Source organism: Lissotriton helveticus, chromosome 3_1 (assembly GCF_964261635.1).
Source record: "Lissotriton helveticus chromosome 3_1, aLisHel1.1, whole genome shotgun sequence".
NCBI classification, from domain to species: domain Eukaryota; kingdom Metazoa; phylum Chordata; class Amphibia; order Caudata; family Salamandridae; genus Lissotriton; species Lissotriton helveticus.
Genome location: NC_136061.1, coordinates 1,074,499,154 through 1,074,518,793, shown reverse-complemented (window position 1 = coordinate 1,074,518,793; position 19,640 = coordinate 1,074,499,154). Strand labels below are relative to the sequence as shown.

Genomic DNA, 19,640 nt, shown 5'->3' with positions numbered 1-19,640 from the left:
TGAGTGCAGAGTAGTGAGTGCAGAGTAGAGTAGTGAGTAGTGAGTGCAGAGTAGTGAGTGCTGAGTAGTGAGTGCAGAGTAGTGAGTGCATAGTAGTGAGTAGTGAGTGCATAGTAGTGAGTGCAGAGTAGTGAGTGCAGAGTAGTGAGTGCAGAGTGCAAAGTAGTGAGTAGTGAGTGCAGAGTAGTGAGTAGTGAGTGCAGAGTAGTGAGTGCAGAGTAGTGAGTAGTGAGTGCAGAGTAGTGAGTGCAGAGTAGTGAGTGCAGAGTAGTGAGTAGTGAGTGCAGAGTAGTGAGTGCAGAGTAGTGAGTGCAGAGTAGTGAGTAGTGAGTTCAGAGTAGTGAGTGTAGAGCAGTGAGTAGTGAGTGCAGAGTAGTGAGTAGTGAGTGCAGAGTAGAGAGTAGTGAGTGCAGAGTAGTGAGTAGGGAGTGCAGAGTAGTGAGTGCAGAGTAGTGAGTGCAGAGTAGTGAGTGCAGAGTAGTGAGTGCAGAGTAGTGAGTAGTGAGTGCAGAGTAGTGAGTGCAGAGTAGAGTAGTGAGTAGTGAGTGCAGAGTAGTGAGTGGTGAGTAGTGAGTAGAGTAGTGAGTAGTGAGTAGAGTAGTGAGTAGAGTAGTGAGTAGTGAGTAGAGTAGTGAGTAGAGTAGTGAGTAGAGTAGTGAGTGCAGAGTAGTGAGTAGTGAGTGCAGAGTAGTGAGTGCAGAGTGCAGAGTAGTGAGTGCAGAGTGCAGAGTAGTGAGTGCAGAGTGCAGAGTGGTGAGTGCAGAGTAGTGAGTGCAGAGTAGTGAGTGCAGAGTAGTGAGTAGTGAGTAGTGAGTGCAGAGTAGTGAGTGCAGAGTAGTGAGTGCAGAGTAGTGAGTAGTGAGTAGTGAGTGCAGAGTAGTGAGTGCAGAGTAGTGAGTAGTGAGTGCAGAGTAGTGAGTGCAGAGTAGTGAGTGCAGAGTAGTGAGTAGTGAGTGGAGAGTAGTGAGTAGTGAGTGCAGAGTAGTGAGTAGTGAGTGCAGAGTAGTGAGTGCAGAGTACTGAGTGCAGAGTAGTGAGTAGTGAGTGCAGAGTAGTGAGTAGTGAGTGCAGAGTAGTGAGTGCAGAGTAGTGAGTAGTGAGTGCAGAGTGCAGCGTAGTGAGTGCAGAGCAGTGAGTAGTGAGTGCAGAGTAGTGAGTAGTGAGTGCAGAGTAGTGAGTGCAGAGTAGTGAGTGCAGAGTAGTGAGTGCAGAGTAGTGAGTAGTGAGTGCAGAGTAGTGAGTAGTGAGTGCAGAGTAGTGAGTAGTGAGTGCAGAGTAGTGAGTGCACAGTAGTGAGTGCAGAGTAGTGAGTAGTGAGTGCGGAGTAGTGAGTAGTGAGTGCAGAGTAGTGAGTAGTGAGTGCAGAGTAGTGAGTAGTGAGTGCAGAGTAGTGAGTGCAGAGTAGTGAGTTCAGAGTAGTGAGTTCAGAGTAGTGAGTTCAGAGTAGTGAGGGCAGAGTAGTGAGTGCAGAGTAGTGAGTGCAGAGTAGTGAGTAGTGAGCGCAGAGTAGTGAGTAGTGAGTGCAGAGTAGTGAGTAGTGAGTGCAGAGTGCAGAGTAGTGAGTAGTGAGTGCAGAGTAGTGAGTGCAGAGTAGTGAGTGCAGAGTAGTGAGTAGTGAGTGCAGAGTAGTGAGTGCAGAGTAGTGAGTGCAGAGTAGTGAGTGCAGAGTAGTGAGTAGTGAGTGCAGAGTAGTGAGTGCAGAGTAGTGAGTGCAGAGTAGTGAGTAGTGAGTACAGAGTAGTGAGTGCAGAGTAGTGAGTGCAGAGTGCAGAGTAGTGAGTGCAGAGTAGTGAGTAGTGAGTGCAGAGTAGTGAGTGCAGAGTGCAGAGTAGTGAGTGCAGAGTAGTGAGTAGTGAGTGCAGAGTAGTGAGTGCAGAGTAGTGAGTAGTGAGTGCAGAGTAGTGAGTAGTGAGTGCAGAGTAGTGAGTAGTGAGTGCAGAGTAGTGAGTGCAGAGTAGTGAGTGCAGAGTAGTGAGTAGTGAGTGCAGAGTAGTGAGTGCAGAGTAGAGTAGTGAGTAGTGAGTGCAGAGTAGTGAGTGCTGAGTAGTGAGTGCAGAGTAGTGAGTGCATAGTAGTGAGTAGTGAGTGCATAGTAGTGAGTGCAGAGTAGTGAGTGCAGAGTAGTGAGTGCAGAGTGCAGAGTAGTGAGTAGGGAGTGCAGAGTAGTGAGTAGTGAGTGCAGAGTAGTGAGTGCAGAGTAGTGAGTAGTGAGTGCAGAGTAGTGAGTGCAGAGTAGTGAGTGCAGAGTAGTGAGTAGTGAGTGCAGAGTAGTGAGTGCAGAGTAGTGAGTGCAGAGTAGTGAGTGCAGAGTAGTGAGTAGTGAGTTCAGAGTAGTGAGTGTAGAGCAGTGAGTAGTGAGTGCAGAGTAGTGAGTAGTGAGTAGTGAGTGCAGAGTAGAGAGTAGTGAGTGCAGAGTAGTGAGTAGGGAGTGCAGAGTAGTGAGTGCAGAGTAGTGAGTGCAGAGTAGTGAGTGCAGAGTAGTGAGTGCAGAGTAGTGAGTAGTGAGTGCAGAGTAGTGAGTGCAGAGTAGAGTAGTGAGTAGTGAGTGCAGAGTAGTGAGTGCAGAGTAGTGAGTGCAGAGTAGTGAGTGCAGAGTAGTGAGTAGTAAGTAGTTAGTGCAGAGTAGTGAGTAGTGAGTGCAGAGTAGTGAGTGCAGAGTAGTGAGTGCAGAGTAGTGAGTTCAGAGTAGTGAGTAGTGAGTGCAGAGTAGTGAGTGCAGAGTAGTGAGTGCAGAGTAGTGAGTGCAGAGTAGTGAGTGCAGAGTAGTGAGTAGTGAGTGCAGAGTAGTGAGTAGTGAGTGCAGAGTAGTGAGTGCAGAGTAGTGAGTAGTGAGTACAGAGTGCAGAGTAGTGAGTGCTGTTGAGTGCAGAGTAGTGAGTAGTGAGTGCAGAGTAGTGAGTAGTGAGTAGTGAGTGCAGAGTAGTGAGTAGTGAGTGCAGAGTAGTGAGTAGTGAGTGCAGAGTAGTGAGTAGTGAGTGCAGAGTAGTGAGTGCAGAGTAGTGAGTAGTGAGTACAGAGTGCAGAGTAGTGAGTGCTGTTGAGTGCAGAGTGCTGTGTGCTGTTGAGTGCAGAGTGCTGTGTGCTGTTGAGTACAGAGTGCTGTGTATTGGCAATGTAAATGACAATGCCATTTATTTATGATTTAAAGAAAAAAAAAAATGTCATGAGCAATGCCAATAGCTCTACCTTTAATGATGCCGAGACCATTGCATTGTAAATGCTTGTTTTACGGGGTCACAGAATCACTTAACGTTTGTGGACAGGTTCTTGGTTTGGAGAGCAGAAAAGATGAAATTGTAGGTAGCGTTCCCAGAGGAGCAGTAAAACATTTCATTGCCATGACTACAATCTTGTGGCCTCCAAACAGCCATGACTAGTCCAGCTATCATCACGATGACTCCAGTGATGAGAACCAGGCCAGGTATAATATTGTCCAAGTGGTACCAACGCTCAGTGGAGAGTTTAATGAAGCAGGCAGTGGGGACGACAAAAACGAGTGGAGTAGCAGTGAGGATTCCCTGTTGAAGAAATACGTAAAATACTGTTAGGCAGTGTTCACATGGGGGTTTCACATTAGCATTATCACAATTATCAAATAATATAGTGTTCATTTTTATATTATGTTACGAGTATGTTAATTATGCTATGTTAATATTGGTAATAGTTTATATTATGTTAATTGTTAATTTTATAATTGTATGTTTTTATGTATGCAATTATACAATAGTATGTGATTATGTACTTGTTAATTATTATTAATATGTCGATTATGCTAATTATCTTATGTTAATCTTGTTAACGTTTTAATTATATTATATTTTAATATTGTTAACTAAGTTAATTATGCTATGTTCATGATATTTTAATATTAATGTAATGCAAATGTACTGCACAGTATGACAGAGGTAAATGATTGATACAATCAAATAATTTGATATTTAAAATGTGAAACTATCTATATTTGTTTGGGGCAACCCCCCAGGATGCAATGTTCAGTACAGCACCTGGATGTGACTTTCTCTCAGTGCACATTTGTTTTCTACCTAGGGGGTGATTCCCCAATAGCTCACAACTTGAGAGCCAAGTATAATATTTACCCTTCGTAAATTATCAAGTGATGAACAGGTAATCTTAGAGGTATTTTACATTGTGTTCAGGGCCGGACTGGGAACTGAAAGCAGCCCTGGCAAATTTTGGCAGACCAGCCCCCGCCCGGTGCGCTTAACGAGCAAGCGAGTCCGACCACTAATAGGGGGATTTGGGGGAGTTTCTCTCCCCAAGAAAATTTTAAAAAAGGGTGGCCAAAATGGTGAGTTTTACAGCACATTTTTTATTACATATTTAATTGTATCAACTTTCAAATCACAGTAAATAGTAGATGATGACCTTAAAGAGCACCAGGTTACCCACCCAGTCACATGTACCCATAGACATTCTTTCAGAGAGCACCAAAAATTGACACAAGTAATGAATCAGAGAGAACAAAGTAAAAGTGAGACCAACCCCCACTACTAGGGGGAGTTTGGGGGGTTGTCCCCCCAAGAAAATTTTGGAGACAGAAAGGCCAAAACAAAGCATTTTTCAACACATTTTTCATTGAATGTTTACTACAGGAGAGAATTTATGGATGCATATTCTTTAAAGTTCTTTTAAACTATTCTGAGTGTTATATGAAGCAGATTAGCAGACACGTATGTCCATTTACTTTGAGGAGTTAATAACTGGCATATCCCACTGCCATTGTATCAGCAGCAAATAGTTACAGACCCTACCACCAACCATTTAGCATAACCATGAACATGAAGCATAGGTTGTCCTCAAGGGCACTTATGTGATAATTCTCTTGTGTGACAACTTGTAGGACACTTTATGACAGTCCTATGCTTTACATGTGCATCGCATGTGCGCATCCTTTTGAATCTCAAAAGAACCTGGAGTGGACTACGGAGAGTAATCACATTTAAATGGATGGATGGATGGAGAAATGAATGGATGGATGGATGGATGAGCTTTGATGAGAGAACAAAGGTGTCTGCGAAGGACACTGTAAGAGTTTGGCCCGTCAGCTTTATCACAGTATATCTAAGATAAAACCCTTGCAGGTTCAAAATACAAACAGTGCAGCATCATAAATTATAATCGCACGTCCTATGCACTCATTGTGTTAATGCATTCAGTTAAAAAATCAGGGTTTACAATCCAGCAGATATGTTCCGTCTCCCACCCGTACAAAGCCAAATAAAAGCATAGTAGCCATCTCAACTTCTTGTTAGGGTGGACACAATGCCTGCATGCACCAAATTAAATTTTTTAATTATGATGATTGTCATATTGCCAAGGTATTTAATATGATCATTTGCCCGTAGAAGGGTAGACACTTCCTCTACGTCTATATGGTCACCTGCTATCAGCATATACATCATTTTCTCCCATTTAACTACGAATTCAGACATGTCCCCACATATATCCCATATATGCATATCTTGGCAAAGATTGTTCAGGGTCTTCTATGCATTAAAATATTATCCGCATTTAGCAAAATCATGTCTTCCTTGGATGACCCTTCACCGTAACAAATGACCTACACAATGGTACTGGACCCATGCGACTGTTTGTTCAATAACCTGTGTAAACAGAAGGGGTAGGAGGGGGCACAACTGCCTTGTGCCCCTTTGGATGGGGCAGAGGGAAGACAGACAAGGTCCTATTAACCCAGACCGCCACCCAGGTGTCCTTAGTGAGGACCCTCACATGCCTCTGAAAAAGTTTACCAAAATTCATCCGAACGGGGAGTTGGAACAATACCAGTGCTTTGAGTCAAAGCCTTCTTAAAATCAATTCAGACAAGGGCTCGCTCTCATTGCAGTATTGGGATCATTCCAAGTTGACAATTAGACGTCTTAGTCTAGAGAGTGTCTCATACTGTGACCGGGTATAAAGGCTACAGCGTTCTGGTCACTGTGTATCAGTGACTGAGCAGCTTTGTACAATTTAGTTGCCAGAATTTTGGCCCAGATTTTAGCTTCCAGGTTAATGAAAGTGATGAGGCAACAGGAGGTGCATTGTGCTGGGGGATGTCCAGGATAACAAAAAACATTTCAACGCATGAATCATCTGGGCGGCAGTGTCCCTGCCTGCGCGGGCCGGCCCCACTGAGTGAATAGCCCTCGAACTGCACAATGATCCCCCCTGCCCTTCAGAATCACTCTGTGTAAGAGTAGGAGCTGTCTCTAAATTGCTACGCAGTGACAGAAAAGAAACGTTTGTTGCTTGCACAGGTGGTGCATGAAGTTAAGTTGCTGATGAAAAGCTACTAAGGATACAAATAGAAGTCATCATATCTTATTCAAAGACTGACACTCCTTGGCAATCAAAACCGCATCTACAAGTTAAAACAATAAAAATGGGGCAAGCCCATGGGTTAATAGAGTAACGCTATATCAGAAGATGTCTATTAGGACTACAGACTGTAGCTCACACCTCCCAGATTACAAGTGAGCACGCAAGGATATCCTGATGGGCACAGGTCACAAACAAGGTATTGGAGCACATATATGGAAATTCACTAGGTAAGACAGAATGAAACAGTTCCAGAACTAATGTAGCCTTCAAGATAATTATATAATTTGATGGAATGGAATCTTAACATCGAAACAAAATTCTGCACACGTGGATGCGTAAGAAAGCAGAAGAGCAAAGTGATACCTTTCTCATGAGCGCTAAACACATGTAACCTACACTAGTGCCGTAAAAACACAGTATTCTGGGAAGCACTATAGAACACTCCCAGAAATTAAACTCTCTTTACAACAGGAGTGCGCAGGGAGGAGGGTACACCCTAGGGGAGAGAGTCGCCTCAGAAGAAGTTTGGGAAATTAATGCAATAAAAGCGTGCGAAGCTTGCGCCCTGTTCATGTTATACGACCCTTGTGCACAGCACCGTCCCCCTCTGCAGTGCCCGTCTGCTCAGCACATGTCACCACCCTTTCCTCCGCACTGCCAGTCTGCTCAGCAAATGTCCTCCTCACACCCGGGATGCACGGAGCAGTAGGGTCAGGAGGTGTTTTATTACTCTGGGCGAGGCCTCAGACACGGCGTTTACAAGCCCTGGCACAAAAAAACAACTTGAAGTCAAGTTTCACCAAATACACTTGCACCCTTTGCAGCACGGAGGAAGCTTCCAGGTGAGAGAGAGGCGCTCTCTGCATCCCTCCGCGGCGGCACTAGGCGCTATGTGTCAGCAGCCATCGGCGTCTTCGGTAGCTGCCACTGACCACCCATCTCACCACAGACCGACAGGGTCCTGCAGCCACGCTCTCAGAGGCCCTCGACAGTTCTGGTGGTAAGAGTGAGGCCCCTCTTCTGATGCCCATATCACCAGGGCGAACCGAGAACAGACGGGCCCACGTGGAAGCATAAAACATAAAAACATGTCTCACAAAAACCTAAACTCCAAAATAACGGCTGCCAAACTCTCTGCCTTACATTAAAAAAAAACATAATTGTCGACCGTTATCTAATTCCTAAATCCACGTCACTACATTAGGAGGGGGTTAGTTTCTTCATCTGACACCACTGCTCATCGAGGGAGGGGAGGCTTATCCGTGGCCTCCTAAGGGGAATTCGAAGAGCGTTGGGCAGCACTAGAGACAACTGTCAGAGATAGGCCTCCATTTTACCCTCCACGCTAAGTTTCTTTTTAATTTTTTTTCACTCCTTTTCATTTGTTTGTTCCTTCCATTTTATTGTACATTATTCAACTCTCCCTCATTCTTTCGTCTTCCTTCCTTTCTTGTCTTTTCTCCTTATTCCTTCCTCTCCTTACCTGTATTTCTTTTATCTTCTCTTCCTCCCTTTTTTTGCTTCCGTTGTATTTTACTTACTCTTTCCTTCTTTCTCCACCTTACTTTATACCTGCCCACTTTCTACCTTCCTTCTTTCTTTTCTTTCTCACTTCTTTCGTTCTTCACTCTTTTCATTTATTCGTTAATACCGTTTTGCCATACTTTCAGCTCTTCCTCCTTCATTTCTGTCAACATTTCATCATTCTCTTCCTACTTCCTCTCTTCCTTAGTTGCTCTTTTGCTTCGTTTCTATTTTCCTTAACCATTCCATCTCCATCTTTCTACTCCTTCCATCTGCTCCCATTCCTTTCAGCCGTATTTCCTTCTTCCCCTTATTTTCTCTTTTATATGTTATTCTTTCATTCAATTCCTTGGTTTCTACTGTCCTATCTTCTAATTTGAGTTTATTGCCCCACCGGCCATCGCCATTCCTCACACTTATTTCATCTACCCCCCCTCTATTCCATCCTCGCTTTCATTCTTCCTGCCCCACTAACCCTCCTTTTGTTCATTTTCTTATTCCTTCCTCCACTCCCCCTCGCTACCTTGCTCATCTGCACTCCCTTTCCTATGCACTTTCCTTTCCTTCCTTTCATGATTAGTGTTCGTCTTTCTCCCTTCCCACTCCTTCTTCCTTTTTTCCCATTCTTCCTTTCTTTCCTTTCATTCTACACTCTTTCCTTTCTTCCCTTTGCGCACCTCCCTCTCCTTTCTTCCATTTTCCTTCCTTTTTAACTCCTTTGCTTTTGTTTGTCTTTCCTTCTGTCCTTTCTACCTCAGTCCCTCCTTCCGTTCTTCAAGCTTTCATTCTGTCACTTAGCTCACACCTGCCCCCCTCCCTCCACACATTCCTTTACCTCTTCCTTTAAAAGTACCTTCTAATTTCGCACCTGCAGCGCTGAGAAGGCCCATTTTCCTGAGCAAAAAAAGACATAATTGCCTCGAAAGCAGTGAAAAGAGGCAATCTGTTGGCGCTGTTGTTCGATTAATTATTGTGTTCCAGCCTGTGCCACGCGCCCTGCCCTGCTTGTTAATGTGAGTAAGCTACCAGTGCGTTTCATGCTGGAAATGTATTAGCGCAACGCAAGCTATATACAAGTCAAAATGTTCCAAAATAAAAATGTCATCATGGGCTTTAGTTTTTCCAAATAACAGAAATACCGACTTAAAAATGTGTATTTGTTTACTTTATTAAATCGTTTAGTTTCACAAACACATGGATCGGACGAAGAGGACACTTCCCTGCAGTTGAGTTATGCTGTTTATTTTGGGGCCTAACCTTTTCCTTTTAATGCCGCCCGGCCGGCCCCTCAGTGCCATAATCAGAGATGGCATATTTCCGTGCAAACGACTAGACTCATCTGCGGGCGACAGTCTGATGTAATTAATTATGGAGTGTCTCTCCTCGGCGTCGACTCGTCGTATGTCTGGCCTCTCAGATCATGAGATGCCTGCATCCTCGACCTCCTAAGTCCTCTCTGCAAGTCACACGCACTTTTTGTGATGATGATCATGCGCATTGGGGCTCGCGCAATATACAGCGAGCCCCAATGCGCATGATCATCATCACCAGACCCAGCTAAGGGTGAACTTTAAAATCGTTGCGCGCAGACATCTGAGCGCTGCGCCAGGCCCCAGCATGTATGTGCAGCTACAGGTGGATTTCTTTTACTAAAAGAAAATTGAGTAATGGACGGTGCGTGCAGCACCAGCAGCATAGTTGAACTTGAATGTTGCTGGCGCTGCCTTGAGCGGAGCGAGGAGAGACACGGCAGAGTACTAGTCTGACTGTCTGTCAACACAGTCAGACTAGTACTGACTCTCTCACGTCGGTCGGATGGTCTGTTGCTCACGGTCAGGGTCCAAATCGGCCCCAGCACAAAAACCGGCCCCTCGTCTCAAAACCGGCCCCCTCCCCCTCCAGCCTACCGGGGGATTGCCCGGTGCCGACATTATCAGTCCGGCCCTGATTTTGTTGCGCTCACCTATTTTCCCTCCACTCTTCTGCTGCTATTAAAAGAATACGCCATCATCAGCCTTTCATGTATATAAATATAATATTCTGGGACTTGGGCTGTACCACCTTGTAATTTTAAAAGCATATGGTGGAAAAAAGCATAGTTTCCAAATGTGTGCTTTTAAAAGTGGCAAGGGAAAGCCGGCCCAAGCAGTAAACCACTTCAATTTCCAGTTCCCTTTGTCTGACACCTTTTTATAAGAACTACATTTCTCACGAAACATTTTAAAATATCACAAATGTCAAATGTTTTGTGCTACCAGGGCTTAAACAATATGTTGTATAAAATAGCTGCAATTATAACACTTTCATAAAACTAATTAAGCCCCATTATTCAGGTGATGTAACTTACCACATGTTAACGAGTAAAAACAATTCTCTTTATTTTAATCAACTGTATGTCTAATTTTTTATGTTATAAAATTGTTGGGAATTTAGAGGTGATATGAAATGTGCATATTCGTTGCTGGTGTATTTAGACGAGAGGCTTCTTGTGTTGTTGCTTTCTTCTAAACAAACTAAAGTCTCTGCACATAAACCAGCACCTGTTCCCAAAGCACTTACAGTTACGTCATGGAGGTCTACACATATGCTTGCACTTAAGTTTACAGTCTGATTCACTATTGTGAAAGAAAACTGAATGCTCGTCTTCTGTCCTATGTTACTAAGGCTGAGGAGTTGCTGTTTCACCTAGGGGCATAACTATCATTGGTGCAACAGGTACAGTGGCACCAGGGCCTAGAGACCTGAGAGGCCCCAGAACCTTGATAATTACTATATTTTACTACCTCAACAGCAGTCAAAGGACCCATTTTCCTTGTGTGCACCAGGGCCCAATGCATCTCGGCTACTCTGCTAGGTTCACCGAATTCGTAGTTAGTAAACTTCTATATCAATCTCCCATCACCTCCAAGTGTAACCCTTGGTGACTGTAGATATCCTAGCCAGCCTCGTGACCAGAGTATCCTGGAAGAACAGCGCCATATTACTACATCACTGCAGTTGTGTAACATGTGGGGAATGGCGAAACGATAAGCCCAACTTCCCTCAAAGAAAGCCTTGTTCATTCTAGCTTGATCAGAAAGCACTCTTTCAAAATGAAGCACACAAAATCTGCAGCCGCGGCCAGTAGTGGGAGTACTGGCCGGGCGGTGACGTGGGGAGGGGGAGGGGGAGGGGCAGGGTGGGGGCTAGTAATGTATTGAATCCGGACCATAACAGGTAAGTAAACATAAAAATAAATAAAACGAATTTCGTTGCGCGCACTGCATTGCATTTGGTGATCTAGTGAGCGCAACGAAATTAGTTTTATTTATTTTTATGTTTACTTACCTGTTCAGGTCCGGATTCCATACATTACTACCCCCCACCCTGCCCCTCCCCCTCCCCACGTCACCGCCCGGCTGGTACTCCCACAACTGGCCGCGGCTGAAAATCTGTATGAAATGGCAAAATAATGCAACCATAAAGACAAATACATGCATAACATCAAACTTGAGGCGTATGACTGCAGAAGCAGCAACATGATTGACGCTGTGGATGCTCTGAATTTCACATGAATCTTTACTTCATGGCATCATACGTGAGAGAAGTTTTGTGGCGGTGGTGCAACAAGGGTTCTACTTGTCCTAACGCAAAAAAGGTAATTGCTGCACGCTGCCACTCAGGTAATAAGACTAGGGTGCAGTAGACCTCTCAAATCCATAGGCCCCATTGCCGCTGAACCTGCTGCACAAACAACAGCTACACTCTTAATATGTGGAGGAAATGTATCACAGACACCGGGTACAAGTCGAGCTTACCCGAGGGTAGACAGCATCTACCCACTCTTTTCGCAGGGTGGACACCGTCTCCCCACCATGTCAAGAAGTTGGACCCCACTGAAATATGCTGAACTCATCCTGGTGTAATTTTCAGACACTGGGGGTGGTATTACAGAAGTGCCCCAGGGCCATAACAGGCGTTTGCGCCTACTTTGGATGCCCCTTGGGCACTTTGGTATTACAAAAAAGGCTGCAGACGCTTGTGTGGCCCCTTCTGTAATACAGATAGCACTGTCACACATGTAGTGCCAGCACTACCATTAGAGGCCCGTGACCCCAAGCAAATGAGGGAATCACTTTGTCTCTGCGCCTGCGCCGTATTATGGACAAGTGCGCAGTGTCAAACATGCCCTTAAGAAGAGCACTGAAAGTGTGTCACAAAAGGTGGTGCACTTTCAGTGTGCCCCCTGAGACCATCTTCTTATGGAATGAAAGGGGGTCCCATGAACCCCCCAGACACCCACCTGCAGACAGGAGCAGTCACTCACTGCAACCGCCTGCAAGGGAATCTTGAATCCCTTTTGAAAGTGCAGGTGGGTTGCCGCCTGCACATAGAAACACAAGAAGCTTTTAAACAGCTGCTTCGAATTCCTCTAGAATGTGCTGCACCAGGGCAGTGCAAGTTCACAGATGACCTGAAGGCAGCGCATTCTTCATAATATGGAGCACCTTCTCTTTCTTTGCACCAGGCCCCCCTGCTTTAAGGTGCGCCACGGCGCAAACAGGAGAAGTGCACCCCATCTGTAATAGGGCACCGGGACACATTCCACTGCACCTGCATGTTGTCTACTTTCATTCGAAGCAGCAATATGCAGGCAAGGAGGCTTCGTTGTTTTAAATTCCCACAGAGCCCAAATAAATGCCAAGTTAAGGGCCTATCATGCCTACTTTTGATTGAGTATCTTGGCTGGGAGCTATCTGGAACCTCACCCCTAGCTGCAAATGCAATGGAGGGGAAACAAAGGCTCACAGCTTGTTTTTACTTCACAGATACTTAAGAGAGGCATGCTTTTGACTTTGTGAATGTCAGATCTGTTGGTCTGTCCCAGTATTTACACAAATAACAATGTAAATACTACTATTTAGTTTTATTTCTTTTTTAGTGCTACTCATCCCAATCCATGGTGTTGGAGCGCTTTACATCACATGTACATATTATACATTATATATCTAATCAAAAAGGGGGGGGAAGAAGGAGCTGTGATTCATTCAGCTTCCTGTTGTAATGCAATATATCAGTGGGGAATTGATCACTTCTATCTGAGTAACCAGAGTTCAGTGTTCTTGCTGTCTTTCAATAGAAAGCCCTCATTCACATTTCAGGCCGTGAGGTGGTGTATCTTGATTCTCTGTCTTATTAAAAACGTGACAGCATCATCCTTGGGTTTCTTTTTCTCGTATACCATCCTCCACCAGGAGGAGAAACCACTGGTTATTGCAGTAGTGATCAGTGATAAAAAGAGTGCTCAAATGAGGTGAGTTTGGGTGAGGTGAATTAAAAATGGCCACGTATTGCCTGAACTGTACCTTTATTCAGTTTGGAATGGTGGTGAATAAAAACAGTGTTGTGCCTAGGAAGACGAGTTACCAGTCTAATGCACTAGAGTGTCCATGTGAAAAGTCGACATGTTTCAGCCCCATATATTTGCCCTGACGAGTCGGGGGCCTTCTTCAGGGCCATGTAGAGTGAAGGCTGCGAATTGTAGCAGTCTAGGTGAGGACGTATTCAGTTCACCTAATATAAACGAAGGTCAAAAAGTACCTTTAAGTCCTTAACTACGGACTTCCTCTGGGTGCCGGCTGGCTTTTTTGGCCTGCTTGGTTGCATGCACAGCACAACTTGTGCTCGCTCTCATAAAGGATAATCAAGATACACCGCCTCACGGCCTGATACGTGAATGAGGGTTTTCTATTACAAGACGGCAAGAACACTGAATCCTGGTTGCTTAGGTACAAGTGATCCATTCCCCACTGATATATTGCATATTATACATTGGCAATAAATCATATGTGTGTAAATTAAAGTACAGGATATGTTACACAAGGCAGGGAGGGTTGCAAGGTGTAGAAGTCACATTTCCTTCATAATGTACTGTTTTATATTGGAAGGATTACAATTTATGAACTGCAAGTAACAAAAGGAGCTCTGTGTTAAAAGCAGTGGCCTACTTACCCTGCTACATAAAATAGAAAACCTGTCATCTGCTTGTCACATGATGTGCTTGGCAGGAGACATAATAACCCTCTATGCTACTTTGATCGAAAACTGGGACTAGACAAAACACAGACCTCTCTAACAAGTGCATTACCCTCCAGAGGTATTTTACTATTATTAATATTCTGTGTGATTTTCTGGGCACATAAAGATCTATGCAGCAGGTTCCTTAACCCCATGAGAATTTTTAAAATGCAGACTTTGCAGCCAATTAAACAGGACAGATTTACTGCACATTTCTCCTTGTTGCCAATGTCTTTGTGGCAGTGATTTAAAAAATAAATGTATGAGTTGACACCCAGATTTTGCGTCAGGATTGCATCACTATTTGGCACAACTCCCACACAAAAAATCATATGTTAAGTATTGTACTGCGCTCAAATGTACTCATAATAGACCTGCTAAAAATAAGTGTGAATTCTTAAGATCTAATATCACTTCTATTGCTGTCACTTTCTGTGAGGTCATGGGTTGTGATACCACTTTCTGTGATGCCACGTTGGATGGCAACTATGTCACTTGCATACTGCCTAACTTGGTTAGCCCGTTTAGGACTTGTGCCCTGTACAGAGACAAAGATGCGGGTGTATTGCAACACAGGGCAGCCACTTCCACAACCTTGCTGTAAATTTGGCTCACAAACGGAATCCATGAAAGGGTTACGGATCAGTGGAATGTGGCTGCAGAGCCAGGAACAGGACGCACTGCTCCTGAATCCAAGCTCACCTCGCGCCGCCAATTACTGGTTACATAACCGAATTAATGAGCGGCGCACCGCAGCTGCTGCACTGAACTTCACACGGGTTTCCGCTTTGCAGCAATCGGGGCTCGCTATTACCAATTTCATTTGTTCCCAACATGTTTTCAAAACTATTATCGCCAAGGACAACAGTGAGAGTGTGATCACTACTGCAAGGGCAGCATCAACGCACAATGCACAGTATTTCGTTGTTTGTGACATTTGTGACTGAAGTGACCGATGTATAAAAAAATAGGAATTTTCAAAATGATTAGCCACGAACACGATATTTTTCCAACAAAATCATTGTTAATTTGTGCATTTTCCAATACTATTAATTATTTTTGGGTACATCTTTTTATTGGGTGATTTATGTTTATAATACGTGACATGTTATTCAGCAAGCAACAACTACTATTAATTATTTTGACGTCTGTACTCACATTTAGCTCCAGCACGTTTCCCAGGCAGTCATATATCAAGGATATAGTCGTTGCTACAGCGACAATCGTCAGAGTTAGTGCCAAATGAAAAATGTGTGTAAGGGTTCCTGTAAAAAACACATTAGCAATGACCTGAAACACAGAAGACATTAACATTCCAATATTAGTTCCGCGAATTGTGTGTGTACTTAAAATCACCAACCAGAAAGCATAGCTAGAAAGCACTGATTGTACTATCACGTGACAGTGTAGTCCATCATGGAGAAGTAATGTGGCCGCCAAAGAGACAAAGAGGTCATTCAGAAGTGGACAGTAAGGGGGTATCTGCCAAAAATCGGCAGATGCCCCAGTCTACCTAATACTCGGTACCCTGGCGCATTTAGAGACATGGGAACCGCCGCCCCCCTCGCCTCAGCTGGCTCTGGTACAAGATCGCCCTGTGACGGGCCAGTTGCTGCAGAACCACCACATCTTTCATGTCTGAAGATCAATAATGGCGGCGCTTCCCATAGTTTCTGCCCCCTTGCCCCCTACCGAGCCCGTTGGAGTTTTGTCTTTGAAAACAAGCCAATTGTTCCACAGTGCCACAAGGACAAATGCTGGGTGGGATTCAGCATTTTTACAAAAAGTACATCCGCCGTGGCAGTGGAAGCAGTTTCAGCAAAATGTTCCCACCTGTGCAATGGGGAGGCATAAATATGGAGGTCAAGCTGATTCTGAGGAGGCGGGGGCAGTGCTTCCGTTGCCTTCGCCTTATAGTAGCCGGCCTACTGACCTCTAGACGGGACCTACAGTACTGCATGGAAGTAAAATCACCCAGTGAGGATCATTACTGCAGAAAGCAATACATAATTGTGAATATCATGCAAAACTAGAAATGCAAAATGAAGACAATAAAACAATGGAACGCTGTTCTGTGGAATGTGACAAGGGGGAGAGCAGCCACACACAGAATTAAAGAAGGGTGGACCGAAATACAATACAAAAACTAGTTGGAGTAGCTAATCCAGAATCGAAGGGGAAATCATGCATCCATTCACAATGAATGCCACCCAACCACCCTGCAGGTCCTGGTCACCAAACGACTGTTTGTTGTTGTCACTTTGCAGGGGGCAGTGTGTGTGTGTGGGGGGGGGGGATTGTCAATAGACAATACTGAAGCCAGGCCCCATTGGATCTGCTCATCTTCCCTACTCTGATGGATTGCATTGACGCTTCGCTACCTGTGATTTATACACCCGCTTTGAGGGTTAGTCACAAAAGTATTGCTTGTTATTTGCCTCATTTGGAGCCCTCATAGACAACACTGTATCTTGGGCATCACTGACATTCCACTCCTGGGGTACCTTAGGATGCACGGTAGCAAACGCTGACTTGGTGCCATTGAACGTTAACGTGTCTTTTTTTACCCTAATACATCCTCTTGAGACTTTCAGTGTTTGTGATTTGTGAGTACAGATATCAGCACTGCTTCTTCCTTCACAATGGTACTGGCCTACAGGGAAAAGTATCTAGGCCATTTGTAATAGACTGTCAGTTTTCAAGCCTGGCAATTCCACACGTTTTTCAACCTCAGGCCTACACTTTGCCATGTCTAATGCTCCTATGATCGTTGAAACTAAAGTTTAAATCTGCTCAATAACTTTTAGATTAAATAATATGAGTACACCGAGTAAGTAAAGGATTAACATAGCAGAATACCTAAGAAGATGATATCAATAGACATGAGGCTGACACACTAAACATCAATACCATTGGCCATTAATAAATAATAATTTGCACATATCATTCATGCACATTAGCTTTAATAGAAAATGTTTCCACCTGGGACGGCATTCATCCTTTGCAGCTTCTTTGATTGGTGTAACTCTCTATTTCCCCAAATCAGATAATGGCCCCCATTTCCAAATTAAAATTCCAGTCAAACTAGTAACTCAGCCATACATTATTCAAACCCTTCCCCTGGAAAAGTTGCTGCAAGCTGCACTACTACACTTTCTCCACCACAATGGGTGGTCCTGTACATCTCAGTAAGGTTTCAACCACTACAGCACTGGAAGATGCCTGATTATGTTTTGTTACGCAGATTTCTAGAGCACACTATCACCTGGGAGTGTATCCTAGTGCCAAGCAGGTGTGAGCCTATCCAAACCCGGGCCTAGAGAGATTATTCGAAAAGCCAGGTCTTCAACTTCTTGCAGAATTCAAGAAGTGAGGAGAAGGCTTTTATGTGTAGTGGCAGGTCGTTCCACGCTTTAGGAGCAATGCCAGATCTGGATTTCTGTACATGAGGCATGTGCACAAGGAGGAGTCCAGACGAGTAGAGGTGTCTGGAAGTTTTGTGAAAGCAGATGCGATTCCTGAGGTAAGCTGGGCCACTGTTATATAGTGCCTTGAAAGTGGGTTGAGGGGGTTGAATTGTGCTTGTTTTTGTATGTGGAGCCAGTGGAGCTCCTTCAGGTGTTGTGTGATGTGAATGCCATGTGAGAGGTTGAGAGTTATTCTGGCCACCGAGTTCTGAACGGTCTGCAGCCTTTTCGTAGGTTTTTTTGTTGATCCCGGCGTAGATTCCCATATTACAGCTTGCTTGTGACCAGGCCATGCATGATGGTTTTCTGGGTGCTGCTGGGAGCCATTTAAACATTTTCCTCAGCATCTTCAGGATATGGAAGCATGAGGCAGTGACAGCGTTGACTTGGGCGGTCACGTTGTGTTTGCTGTCGATGACGATCCCGAGGTTCTGGGCATGGATGACGGGTTGTGTGTCAGACCTAGCTCTGCTGGCCACTAAGTGGATTCCCATGGTGAAGTGCTCTCTCTGAAGATCACAATTTCAGCCTTGTTGGTGTTCAGGTTCAGATAGTTGGCCGTCATCCAGTGGGTGATTCCAGTCATGCAGGGTACTGAGCATCTTTTTTATGAGAGATTTGCATGTCATCGGCATAAGAGAGAAAATTGATGTTGTAGGAGCGGATGATGCTGGCTAGATGGATCATGTATGCGTTGAAGATGGTCGGGCGCAGGGAGGATCCCTGTGAAACTATGGAGTTGAGGTCTCAGACCTCAGAGGTGTACTGTGCAAGGCTGACTGACTCAGTCCTCCCAGTCAGGAAGGAGCAGATCCATCGGAGTGTGTGTGTGCTTGGATTCTGATGTTATGTAGGCGTTGGATGACGATGGAGTGGGAGAACATGTCAAAAGCTGCAGAGAGGTCTAGGAGGATGAGGACTGCCGTGTCTCCTCTCTCCAAAGTCATGCAGACATCATCCATGGTGGCGGTTGTAGCGTCCTCCCCAGCCTGGGTACTCACCAATGACTATGCCACATAAGGAGCTTAGAATAACACGTCTTTATTCATCAGCGTGCACCTGAGAACTCAACATTCTAAAACTGCATTGAGTTCGCTATGCTCTAACTCTTCTACAGAGTCAATCAGGAGCCAAAAGGGTTCTATCATTGGTAACTCACACAACACTACATCTCCCCCTCTCTTAAATAACAAATTCTAATGTTTTTACAAACCTTTATGCAATCATAGCTCCTCAAATGAGTCTCTGATCACACACCCTGATCATGTCATTGTAAACAGGGGGCAGGCAATGTGATGTAGGAACAACAGCATTCAAGGGGTTTTCAATTGTATTTTTAGATCCAGTCTCTATATTGACATCAATGCCTGACGAGCGATGAGCCACATGTCAGAAATGCGAGGAATCTTGCGTAATGGTCTTCCCAGGATGTTGGGCAGTCACCATGTCTCCGTTGCTGGTCACAACATGAAAGGACTCAGCGTCGTAGGGATGAACACATTTTTTTTCCTTGACTGACAGACAAGAATTCGATCTCTTCTAGTAAAAGTAATGTTTTATTCATGTCGGCCTTCATTCTCCTTTTATGAACCTAAGTCTTTTATTTGGATTTCTTCCTCAATACTTGTGCTTCTGTTGGTCGATTGAGGTAATTTGGTCATCATGGCTCATCCCGATCATCAAGGTTGCAAGTCTTTCACCTGTGGTCAAGTGAAGGGCTGAACGGTAAACAAGAAGAGCTGAAATCAAGACAGTTTTAAGGTTGAGCTTTTCCAATACAGCATGCTGAACAGCTTTCTTAAAAGTACTCATGAAACAATCAACAAGGCCATTGGGCTATGTCTAAAGAGTGCTGTTCTAATGCTTCACTTTAAGATGACTGAGAAAGTCTCTGAATTCTCAACTGTTGAAAGGTGGATGTTGTCAGATTTTAAGATTGCAGGAACGCCCAATATCATGAAGATGTCACCTAATCTCTCAGTGACTCTTTCTTTAGTGATAGATGAATTATCTTCTATCAATGGTAAATGGGAGTATTCATCAACAATCACCAACAGGTGATGCCCATTATAAAGAGGACCAAAAAAGTGAATGGCAATTCTTTCCCATATATGCTTTGTCAACTTTGACTTGTTTAAGGTGTGTTGAGGGGTTTTCGAAGAAAGGCAGTGTATGGATAACAGGTCTTTAATTCTCTTTCAACTTTCTCATCGAGATGAGGAAACCAGACTCGGTCTAAGAGAGCTTGTT

At 44.4% G+C, this 19,640-nt stretch overlaps 1 protein-coding gene across 1 annotated transcript in view; it reads right to left on the bottom strand.

Moving 5' to 3' along the window:
• Window positions 1–3,242: 3,242 nt before the first annotated feature.
• SLC38A11 (solute carrier family 38 member 11) overlaps window positions 3,243–19,640 on the bottom strand; it is a 489,938-nt gene continuing 473,540 nt past the window's right edge. Inside the window, exons 8-9 of the mRNA XM_078683357.1 lie at window positions 15,082–15,213; window positions 3,243–3,518 (exon numbers count right to left, since the gene is read on the bottom strand). Of these exons, the coding sequence (XP_078539483.1) occupies window positions 3,243–3,518; window positions 15,082–15,213 (408 nt within the window). The remainder of the gene's footprint in view (window positions 3,519–15,081; window positions 15,214–19,640) is intronic.